This window comes from Silene latifolia, chromosome X (assembly GCF_048544455.1).
Source record: "Silene latifolia isolate original U9 population chromosome X, ASM4854445v1, whole genome shotgun sequence".
NCBI lineage: Eukaryota > Viridiplantae > Streptophyta > Magnoliopsida > Caryophyllales > Caryophyllaceae > Silene > Silene latifolia.
In genome coordinates this window covers 120,069-132,687 of record NC_133537.1, presented here as the reverse complement: position 1 = coordinate 132,687, position 12,619 = coordinate 120,069, and the positions used below count along the sequence as shown (strand labels likewise).

Here is a 12,619-nt window from a genome sequence, read left to right as displayed (position 1 = left end):
ATTGAAAACCAGGGAGAAAAAGAAACAGGGTCGGGTAAGAACTTCCGAACGGCTGAAATTGAAGTATATAATACACGGTTTTTCGGGATTCCGGGGTCCCGAAACAAAATTTTCCGGAAATCACATAGAAAGTTCCTCGGGTCAGATAAAACGGACACGCAAAATTTGAGCACCAACGGAAGACATTTGGGGGTGTCGGTGTGCCAGAAACCAACATTCGCCGAAACTCGGATTATCGTGAAAAATGTGTAAAAACTCGTTATTTGAAGCTGAAAACGAACAGGTTAATTCCTGAAATGAGTTCGGACGCGTGATTGAAAACCAGGGAGAAAAGAAACAGGGTCCGGTACGACCTTCCGAACGGCTGAAATTGAAGTGTATAATACACGGTTTTTCGTGATTCCGGGGTCCCGGAACAAAATTCTCCGGAAATCACATATAAAGTTCCTCGGGTCAGATAAAGCGGCCACGCAAAATTTGAACACCAACGGAAGACATTTGGGGGTGCCGGTGTGCCACAAACCAGCATTCGCCGAAACTCGGATTATCGTGAATAATGTGTTAAAGCTCGTTATTTGAGGCTGAAATCGAACAGGTTAATTCTTGAAATGAGCTCAGACGCGTGATTGAAAAACAGGGAGAAAAAGAAACAGGGTCGGGTACGAACTTCCGAACGGCTGAAATTGAAGTGTATAATACACGGTTTTTTTGGATTTCGGGGTCCCGGAACAAAATTTTCCAGAAATCACATAGAAAGTTTCTCGGGTCAGATAAAGCGGCCACGCAAAATTTGAGTACCAACGAAAGACATTTGGGGGTGCTTGGTGTGCCTAAACCAAGATTCGCCGAAACTCGGCTTATCGTGAAAAATTTGTTAAAGCTCGTTATTTGAGGCTGAAATCGAACACGTTAATTTCTGCAATGAGCTCGGACGCGTGATTGAAAACCAGGGAGAAAAAGAAAAAGGGCCCGGTACGACCTTCCGAACGGCTGAAATTGAAGTGTATAATACACGGTTTTTCGTGATCCCGGGGTCCCGAAACAAAATTCTCCGGAAATCACATATAAAGTTCCTCGGGTCAGATAAAGCGGCCACGCAAAATTTGAACACCAACGGAAGACATTTGGGGGTGCCGGTGTGCCACAAACCAGCATTCGCCGAAACTCGGATTATCGTGAATAATGTGTTAAAGCTCGTTATTTGAGGCTGAAATCGAACAGCTTAATTCTTGAAATGAGCTGAGACGCGTGATTGGAAAACAGGGAGAAAAAGAAACAGGGTCGGGTTCGAACTTCCGAGGCTGAAATTGAAGTGTATAATACACGGTTTTTCGGGATTCCGGGGTCCCGAAACAAAATTCTCCGGAAATCACATAGAAAGTTCCTCGGGTCAGATAAAACGGCCACACAAAATTTGAGCACCAACGGAAGACATTTGGGGGTGCCGGTGTGCCAGAAACTAACATTCGCCGAAACTCGGATTATCGTGAAAAATGTGTAAAAACTCGTTATTTGAAGCTGAAAACGAACAGGTTAATTCCTGAAATGAGCTCTGGCGCGTGATTGAAAAACAGGGAGAGAAAGAAACAGGTACCGGTACGACCTTCCGAACGGCTCAAATTGAAGTGTATAATACACGGTTTTTTTGGATTTCGGGGTCCCGGAACAAAATTTTCCGGAAATCACATAGAAAGTTCCTCGGGTCAGATAAAGCGGCCACGCAAAATTTGAGTACCAACGAAAGACATTTGGGGGTGCCGGTGTGCCAGAAACCAACATTCGTCGAAACTCGGATTATCGTGAAAAATGTGTAAAAACTCGTTATTTGAAGCTGAAAACGAACAGGTTAATTCCTGAAATGAGCTCTGACGCGTGATTGAAAAACAGGGAGAGAAAGAAACAGGGACCGGTACGACCTTCCGAACGGCTCAAATTGAAGTGTATATAATACACGGTTTTTTTGGATTTCGGGGTCCCGGAACAAAATTTTCCGGAAATCACATAGAAAGTTCCTCGGGTCAGATAAAGCGGCCACGCAAAATTTGAGTACTAACGAAAGACATTTGGGGGTGCCGGTGTGCCACAAACCAGCATTCGCCGAAACTCGGTTTATCGTGAAAAATTTGTTAAAGCTCGTTTTTTTAGGCTGAAATCGAACAAGTTAATTTCTGCAATGAGCTCGGACGCGTGATTGAAAACCAGGGAGAAAAAGAAACAGGGTCCGGTACGACCTTCCGAACGGCTGAAATTGAAGTGTATAATACACGGTTTTTCGGGATTCCGGGGTCCCGGAACAAAATTCTCCGGAAATCACATATAAAGTTCCTCGGGTCTGATAAAGCGGCCACGCAAAATTTGAACACCAACGGAAGACATTTGGGGGTGCCGGTGTGCCACAAACCAGCATTCGCCGAAACTCGGATTATCGTGAATAATGTGTTAAAGCTCGTTATTTGAGGCTGAAATCGAACAGGTTAATTCCTGAAATGAGTTCGGACGCGTGATTGAAAAACAGGGAGAGAAAGAAACAGGGTCGGGTACGAACTTCCGAACGGCTGAAATTGAAGTGTATATATAATACACGGTTTTTCGGGATTCCGGGGTCCCGGAACAAAATTCTCCGGAAATCACATGTAAAGTTCCTCGGGTCAGATAAAGCGGCCACGCAAAATTTGAACACCAACGGAAGACATTTGGGGGTGCCGGTGTGCCACAAACCAAAGATTCGCCAAACTCGGATTATCGTGAATAATGTGTTAAAGCTCGTTATTTGAGGGTGAAATCGAACAGGTTAATTCTTGAAATGAGCTCGGACGCGTGATTGGAAAACAGGGAGAAAAAGAAACAGGGTCGGGTACGAACTTCCGAGGCTGAAATTGAAGTGTATAATACACGGTTTTTCGGGATTCCGGGGTCCCGAAACAAAATTCTCCGGAAATCACATAGAAAGTTCCTCGGGTCAGATAAAACGGCCACACAAAATTTGAGCACCAACGGAAGACATTTGGGGGTGCCGTTGTGCCAGAAACCAACATTCGCCGAAACTCGGTTTATCGTGAAAAATGTGTTAAAGCTCGTTATTTGAGGCTGAAATCGAACAGGTTAATTCTTGAAATGAGCTCAGACGCGTGATTGGAAAACAGGGAGAAAAAGAAACAGGGTCGGGTACGAACTTCCGAGGCTGAAATTGAAGTGTATAATACACGGTTTTTCGGGATTCCGGGGTCCCGAAACAAAATTCTCCGGAAATCACATAGAAAGTTCCTCGGGTCAGATAAAACGGCCACACAAAATTTGAGCACCAACGGAAGACATTTGGGGGTGCCGTTGTGCCAGAAACCAACATTCGCCGAAACTCGGATTATCGTGAAAAATGTGTAAAAACTCGTTATTTGAAGCTGAAAACGAACAGGTTAATTCCTGAAATGAGCTCTGGCGCGTGATTGAAAAACAGGGAGAGAAAGAAACAGGTACCGGTACGACCTTCCGAACGGCTCAAATTGAAGTGTATAATACACGGTTTTTTTGGATTTCGGGGTCCCGGAACAAAATTTTCCGGAAATCACATAGAAAGTTCCTCGGGTCAGATAAAGCGGCCACGCAAAATTTGAGTACCAACGAAAGACATTTGGGGGTGCCGGTGTGCCAGAAACCAACATTCGCCGAAACTCGGATTATCGTGAAAATGTGTAAAAACTCGTTATTTGAAGCTGAAAACGAACAGGTTAATTCCCGAAATGAGCTCTGACGCGTGATTGAAAAACAGGGAGAGAAAGAAACAGGGACCGGTACGACCTTCCGAACGGCTCAAATTGAAGTGTATATAATACACGGTTTTTTTGATTTTCGGGGTCCCTGAAAAAATTTTCCTAAATCACATAGAAAGTTCCTCGGGTCAGATAAAGCGGCCACGCAAAATTTGAGTACTAACGAAAGACATTTGGGGGTGCGGTGTGCCACAAACCAAATTCGCGAAACTCGGTTTATCGTGAAAAATTTGTTAAAGCTCGTTTTTTTAGGTGAAATCGAACAAGTTAATTTACGCAATGAGCTCGGACGCGTGATTGAAAAACAGGAGAAAAAGAAACAGGTCCGGTACGACCTTCCGAACGGCTGAAATTGAAGTGTATGATACACGGTTTTTCGTGATTCCGGTCCCGAACAAAATTCTCCGAAATCACATATAAAGTTCCTCGGGTCGATATAAGCGGCCACGCAAAATTTGAACACCAACGGAAGACATTTGGGGGTGCTTGGTGTGCCAAAACCAAAGATTCGCCAAACTCGGATTATCGTGAATAATGTGTTAAAGCTCGTTATTTGAGGCTGAAATCGAACAGGTTAATTCTTGAAATGAGCTCAGACGCGTGATTGAAAAACAGGGAGAAAAAGAAACAGGGTCGGGTACGAACTTCCGAACGGCTGAAATTGAAGTGTATAATACACGGTTTTTTTGGATTTCGGGGTCCCGGAACAAAATTTTCCAGAAATCACATAGAAAGTTTCTCGGGTCAGATAAAGCGGCCACGCAAAATTTGAGTACCAACGAAAGACATTTGGGGGTGCCGGTGTGCCACAAACCAGTATTCGCCGAAACTCGGTTTATCGTGAAAAATTTGTTAAAGCTCGTTATTTGAGGCTGAAATCGAACACGTTAATTTCTGCAATGAGCTCGGACGCGTGATTGAAAACCAGGGAGAAAAAGAAACAGAGCCCGGTACGACCTTCCGAACGGCTGAAATTGAAGTGTATAATACACGGTTTTTCGTGATCCCGGGGTCCCGAAACAAAATTCTCCGGAAATCACATATAAAGTTCCTCGGGTCAGATAAAGCGGCCACGCAAAATTTGAACACCAACGGAAGACATTTGGGGTGCTTGGTGTGCCACAAACCAAAGATTCGCCGAAACTCGGATTATCTTGAATAATGTGTTAAAGCTTGTTATTTGAGGTCAAATCGAACAGTTAATTCTTGAAATGAGCTCGGACGCGTGATTGAAAAAAGGGAGAAAAAGAAACAGGGTCGGGTACGAACTTCCGAACTAATTTGAAATTGAAGTGTATAATACACGGTTTTTTTTGATTTCGGGGTCCGGAACAAAATTTTCAAAATCACATCGAAAGTTTCCCGGTCGGATAAAGCGGCCACGCAAAATTTGAGTACCAACGAAAGACATTTGGGGTGCTTAGGTGTGCCACAAACCAGGATTCGCCGAAACTCGGTTTATCGTGAAAAATTTGTTAAAGCTCGTTATTTGAGGCTGAAATCGAACAGGTTAATTCTTGAAATGAGCTCAGACGCGTGATTGAAAAACAGGGAGAAAAAGAAACAGGGTCCGGTGCGACCTTCCGAACGGCTGAAATTGAAGTGTATAAATACACGGTTTTTCCGGATTACGGGGTCCCGGAATAAAATTTTCCTGAAATCACATAGAAAGTTCCTCGGTCGGACAAAGCGGCCACACAAAATTTGAGCACCGACGGAAGACATTTGGGGTGCCGGTGTGCCTAAACCAAAGATTAGCCGAAAGTCGGATTATCGTGAAAAATGTGTTAAAGCTCGTTATTTGAGGTTTGAAATCGAACAGGTTAATTTAAAATGAACTCGGACGCGTGATTGAAAGCCAGGAGAAAAAGAAACAGGGTCCTAGTTTACCTTCCGAACGGCCGAAATTGAAGTGTATAATACACGGTTTTTCGTGATTCCGGTCCCGAACAAAATTCTCCGGAAATCACATATAAAGTTCCTCGGGTCAGATAAGGCGGCCACGCAAAATTTGAACACCAACGGAAGACATTTGGTGGTGCCGGTGTGCCACAAACCAGCATTCGCCGAAACTCGGATTATCGTGAATAATGTGTTAAAGCTCGTTATTTGAGGCCGAAATCGAACAGGTTGATTCTTGAAATGAGCTCGGACGCGTGATTGAAAAACGAGGAGAAAAAGAAACAGGTCCGGTACGACCTTCCGAACGGCTAAAATTGAAGTGTATAAATACACGGTTTTTCCGGATTACGGGTCCCTAATAAAATTTTCCGGAAATCACATAGAAAGTTCCTCGGGTCAGACAAAGCGGCCACACAAAATTTGAGCACCGACGGAAGACATTTGGGGGTGCTTGGTGTGCCTAAACCGGATTAGGCGAAAGTCGGATTATCGTGAAAAATGTGTTAAAGCTCGTTATTTGAGGTCAAATCGAACGGGTTAATTTAAAATGACCTCGGACGCGTGATTGAAAACCAAGGAGAAAAAGAAACAGGGTCCGGTACGACCTTCCGAACGGCTGAAATTGAAGTGTATAATACACGGTTTTTCGTGATTCCCGGGTCCCGAAACAAAATTCTCCGGAAATCACATATAAAGTTCCTCGGGTCAGATAAAGCGGCCACGCAAAATTTGAACACCAACGGAAGACATTTGGGGTGCTTGGTGTGCCACAAACCAAAGATTCGCCGAAACTCGGATTATCTTGAAAAATGTGTTAAAGCTCGTTATTTGAGGTGAAATCGAACAGTTAATTCTTGAAATGAGCTCGGACGCGTGATTGAAAAACAGGAGAAAAAGAAACAGGTCGGGTACGAACTTCCGAACTAATGAAATTGAAGTGTATAATACACGGTTTTTTTGGATTTCGGGGTCCCGGAACAAAATTATCCAGAAATCACATAGAAAGTTCCTCGGGTCAGATAAAGCGGCCACGCAAAATTTGAGTACCAACGAAGACATTTGGGGGTGCCGGTGTGCCACAAACCAGTATTCGCCGAAACTCGGTTTATCGTAAAAAATTTGTTAAAGCTCGTTATTTGAGGCTGAAATCGAACACGTTAATTTCTGCAATGAGCTCGGACGCATGATTGAAAACCAGGGAGAAAAAGAAACAGGGGCCGTGCGACCTTCCGAACAGTTTGAAATTGAAGTGTATAATACACTGTTTTTTATGATTCGGTCCCGAACAAAATTCTCCGGAAATCACATATAAAGTTCCTCGGGTCAGATAAGGCGGCCACGCAAAATTTGAACACCAACGGAAGACATTTGGTGGTGCCGGTGTGCCACAAATCAGCATTCGCCGAAACTCGGATTATCGTGAATAATGTGTTAAAGCTCGTTATTTGAGGCTGAAATCGAACAGGTTAATTCTTGAAATGAGCTCAGACGCGTGATTGAAAAACAGGAGAAAAAGAAACAGGTCCGGTGCGACCTTCCGAACGGCCAAATTGAAGTGTATAAATACACGGTTTTTCGGATTCGGGGTCCCTAATAAAATTTTCCGGAAATCACATAGAAAGTTCCTCGGGTCAGACAAAGCGGCCACACAAAATTTGAGCACCGACGGAAGACATTTGGGGGTGCCGGTGTGCCACAAACCAGCATTAGCCGAAAGTCGGATTATCGTGAAAAATGTGTTAAAGCTCGTTATTTGAGGCTGAAATCGAACAGGTTAATTTCTGAAATGACCTCGGACGCGTGATTGAAAACCAGGAAGAAAAAGAAACAGGGTCCGGTACGACCTTCCGAACGGCTGAAATTGAAGTGTATAATACACGGTTTTTCGTGATTCCGGGGTCCCGGAACAAAATTCTCCGGAAATCACATATAAAGTTCCTCGGGTCAGATAAGGCGGCCACGCAAAATTTGAACACCAACGGAAGACATTTGGTGGTGCCGGTGTGCCACAAATCAGCATTCGCCGAAACTCGGATTATCGTGAATAATGTGTTAAAGCTCGTTATTTGAGGCTGAAATCGAACAGGTTAATTCTTGCAATGAGATCGGACGCGTGATTGAAAACCAAGGAGAAAAAGAAACAGGGTCCGGTGCGACCTTCTGAACGGCTGAAATTGAAGTGTATAAATACACGGTTTTTCCGGATTACGGGGTCCCGGAACAAAATTCTCCGGAAATCACATATAAAGTTCCTCGGGTCAGACAAAGCGGCCACACAAAATTTGAGCACCGACGGAAGACATTTGGGGGTGCCGGTGTGCCACAAACCAGCATTAGCCGAAAGTCGGATTATCGTGAAAAATGTGTTAAAGCTCGTTATTTGAGGCTGAAATCGAACAGTTTAATTTAAAATGACCTCGGAAGCGTGATTGAAAACAGAGAGAAAAAGAAACAGGGTCCTGTTTACCTTCCGAACGGCTGAAATTGAAGTGTATAATACACGGTTTTTCGGGATTCCGGGGTCCCGGAACAAAATTCTCCGGAAAACACATATAAAGTTCCTCGGGTCAGATAAAGCGGCCACGCAAAATTTGAGTACTAACGAAAGACATTTAGGGGTGCCGGTGTGCCACAAACCAGCATTCGCCGAAACTCGGTTTATCGTGAAAAATTTATTAAAGCTCGTTTTTTTAGGCTGAAATCGAACAAGTTAATTTCTGCAATGAGCTCGGACGCGTGATTGAAAACCAGGGAGAAAAAGAAACAGGGTCCGGTACGACCTTCCGAACGGCTGAAATTGAAGTGTATAATACACGGTTTTTCGTGATTCCGGGGTCCCGGAACAAAATTCTCCGAAAATCACATATAAAGTTCATCGGGTCAGATAAAGCGGCCACGCAAAATTTGAACACCAACGGAAGACATTTGGGGGTGCCGGTGTGCCACAAACCAGCATTCGCCGAAACTCGGATTATCTTGAATAATGTGTTAAAGCTCGTTATTTGAGGCTGAAATCGAACAGGTTAATTCTTGAAATGAGCTCAGACGCGTGATTGAAAAACAGGGAGAAAAAGAAACAGGGTCGGGTACGAACTTCCGAACGGCTGAAATTGAAGTATATAATACACGGTTTTTTTGGATTTCGGGGTCCCGGAACAAAATTTTTCAAAAATCACATAGAAAGTTCCTCGGGTCAGATAAAGCGGCCACGCAAAATTTTAGTACCAACGAAAGACATTTGGGGGTGCCGGTGTGCCACAAACCAGTATTCGCCGAAACTCGGTTTATCGTGAAAAATTTGTTAAAGCTCGTTATTTGAGGCTGAAATCGAACAGGTTAATTCTTGAAATGAGCTCAGACGCGTGATTGAAAAACAGGGAGAAAAAGAAACAGTCCTGCGACCTTCCGAACAGGCTGAAATTGAAGTGTATAATACACGGTTTTTCGTGATTAAAGGTCCCTAACAAAATTCTCCGGAAATCACATATAAAGTTCCTCGGGTCAGATAAGGAGGCCACGCAAAATTTGAACACCAACGGATGACATTTGGGGTGCTTGATGTACCACAAACCAAGATTCGCCGAAACTCGGATTATCGTGAATAATGTGTTAAAGCTCGTTATTTGAGGCTGAAATCGAACAGGTTAATTCTTGAAATGAGCTCAGACGCGTGATTGAAAAATAGGGAGAAAAAGAAACAGGGTCCGGTGCGACCTTCCGAACGGCTGAAATGGTGTCGGTATGCCATAAACCAGCATTCGTCGAACCTCGGATAATCGTGAAAATGGATTAATGCTCGTTATTTGAGGCTGAATCGAATAGTTTAACTCCTGAAATGACCTCGAACGCGTGATTGAAAAACCGGGAGAAAAAGAAACTGGGTCTGGTACGACCTCTCGAGCGGTTCAAATTGAAGTGTATAATACACGGTTTATCGGGATTCCAGGGTCACGGAACAAAATTCTCCGGAAATCACATGGAAAGTTCCTCGGGTTAGATAAAGCGTCTAGGAAAAATTTAAGTAGCAACAGAAGACATTTTGGGTTGCCGGTAATGGGCTTAATATTTTAATTTGATATATTTATAAAACTTAAAACTCACAAATTACCCAGTTTGTGGTCATAGTATATACTCCCTCCTATTCTACATAATTGTCCCAGTTTTTATTTCCGTTTATTCACAATAATGTCCCATTGTCCTTTTTTGATAAACTTTTATACTTATTTTAATCCCTACAATCCACAACAATACCCCACCTTAGCCCCACAACAATACTTATTTTAATCACTTCACTTCATAACAATATTTATTTTAATCACTCCACCCACAATAATACCCTCACAATAGCTTTCATCTCTCCAATTACCTTACTACACCACAATACTTTACGTTATTTAACTCATTTTCTTAAATCTTGTGCCATTTGAACCATGGGACAATTATATCTATGTATGATAAAAAATTTATTGACTTTAAACGAATTATTCCTGGTTAAAACCTTTATGGAGAACTTTAGTGGTTTAGCCATTAACTTAAAATTTTGTAAAATTGCAAGCAAATTCCTGCTAGATTAAATTATTGAACTTGCTTTTAAAAGATAATGCGCACTTATTTTATCGAAATTTCACCAATTAACATTTTGGTTATTCTTGTTTGTTGACAAATTGCAATAACGAGTCACGACTCACGATGGTCGACAAAATCCAAATTCATACGGAGTATGTCTTCAATCTTCAGAAATTAATAAATTATTGTAGCATTAATTTAAGTTGATAAAGACATTGGTGAATGTACATGATTGAGTATACTAAAATTTAGTTATACTTGTATTAAAAAATAAAATAGGTTAGTGGTAACGTTAAAGGAAAAATGTAGGAACAAGCATATAAATTTTCACAATGTTAAAATTTAAAAAAGAAATGGCAAAATTGAGTTTTAGACGTCTGAAATAAAGACGGAGAAAATGTGGTGAGTTTATAATACTCCGTATAAAGTTGTTCTAGTAACTTAATATTTATCAAAAAATTTGCTCATATTTTATCATTATTAATGGGTTACTTTTGGTCGGTGTTAAATTTCAGACGAATAAGTCCGTGTTAAAGAGAGTTACGGAAACGAAATAAGCATATTGATATTTAAGTAAGAAGCAAATAAGAAGACAATAATAATTTGCATGAGATAGAGTGGATGAGGGGATGATACGTAGTTGATCCGACGGACGTGTGTCACAACTCACATGCAACACGATTTCAAAAGCAAACAACTTATTCATGTCAACAGTCTGAAAACAAGACTATTTATTATACATATATAAAATAAATGAATATTCATCTTTTTTTCCCACACTCAAATTTTCAAATGGAATTAGTTTTGCGAGCAGTAGTAGTAATTGGATTTTATACAAAATCGCAAAATATTTAGCATGGACTTAGGAATGATATTAAAAGTGGGTATTATTAAGAGTCTGATGTTAACATCAGCCGAGGTATCCTAATTTAGTGTGAGTTACTTGGTAGTTGTTTGGCTTAGCATTTACAAATATTCAAACCAGAATTATATATGTTAAAACGCTGTAAAAATGTTAGTATAAATAAATAATTAAAAAGAGTATTGGGGAATGAAGCAGGAGGAGGAGGTGGATGATCCGATGTTGTTGCAAGTGTTTGTGGGGGATTGTTTGGTGGATATGAATATGGGTGGCCTCCTAATGGAGGACACGGTTTCACTTTCACCCCCCCGAATCAGAATGCAACTCATCTGAATTCAATCAACATCATACTCACATTACTCCTGCTCCCAACAACACCAAGCGCCCTAGAAGGCTTCCTCATCAATCTCAGAATCATATTATTGCTGAACGTCGACGTCGTCAAAACCTTAGTCAGCGTTTTATCGCTCTCTCTGCTCTTATTCCCGGTCTCAAAAAGATGGATAAAACATGGGTTCTTGGTGAGGCTATAACCCATATGAAACAACTCAAAGAAAGAGTGAAGATCCTGGAGGAAGACAAAGCTAAGAGAGCGGTTGAATCAGTTGTGGTGGTCCAAAGATCTCGGGTATTAGTAGTCGAAAATGAAAGCAGTCACAGTAGTGGTGGTGGTGTAACCCAAACCCAAACCCATGATGAGCAGCAATTCCCTCAAGTCGAAGCTCGGTTTTCTAATACAAGTGTGTACTGTTGATCAAGGTTCATTGTGAGATGCAAATCGGGGTTCTGTCCAAGATTGAAAATATTCATCTTTCGGTCACAAACACCTGTAGCATGCCATTTAACAGCAACACTCTCGACATTACCATCATCACTCGGCTACTTTTCTTTTCTCCTTTACTTAGACTCAGACACAAATTCTATGTTAGTTTTCCGTAACAATGTCATTTTTTGTTCTACAGATGGAACCAGATTTCGACATGGAACCTCACCAAGTTGTTGACAATATACGATCCATCTTTTAAATGCAAGACTCTTAGGATCTCTTAATGCAAATAAATTAATAAATGGTGTGTGCCTTTTCTAGTAGTTCACTTAAAATAAAGTGTTACGCAGCTTTGTATGTAGAGTGGTCGGTCATTTTAGTGTACGTCATGGAACATTCATCCTCATCAGTACTTGTGTAATAAATAATTCAACACAGTACATTTTGTTGTTCCAAAAACATCAATTTTCCACACATACATTCAAAATTATCAAACCAAAGTGCAATTAAAAGGCGTAACTGCAATTGTCGAGCACACGCTTTAATTATTGCAACATAAAATTTGTGACATACATCAACTTAAACGCTGTTTAATATCTGCTCCAGGATGTAGAGATTGCAATCCCCTTTGTTTTTACTTCAAATTCTTCACTTATGGGAATTCAAAATCTAACTAAACAATACACGGGATGACAGCACTACAACTCTTGAAAACATACAAGAATTAGCTGAACAAGGTCCAGGATGGTAGGACGA

The 12,619-nt window shown here is 41.6% G+C and overlaps 1 protein-coding gene across 1 annotated transcript; it reads left to right on the top strand.

Annotated features, from left to right (window-relative positions):
• Positions 1–10,718: 10,718 nt before the first annotated feature.
• Positions 10,719–12,136, top strand: LOC141621956 (transcription factor NAI1-like). Its single transcript, XM_074438062.1, has 3 exons — positions 10,719–10,722; positions 11,415–11,799; positions 11,841–12,136. The coding sequence occupies exons 1-3, from the start codon at positions 10,719–10,721 to the stop codon at positions 12,034–12,036; spliced, it is 585 nt and encodes a 194-aa protein (XP_074294163.1). The 3' UTR covers positions 12,037–12,136.
• Positions 12,137–12,619: the final 483 nt, after the last annotated feature.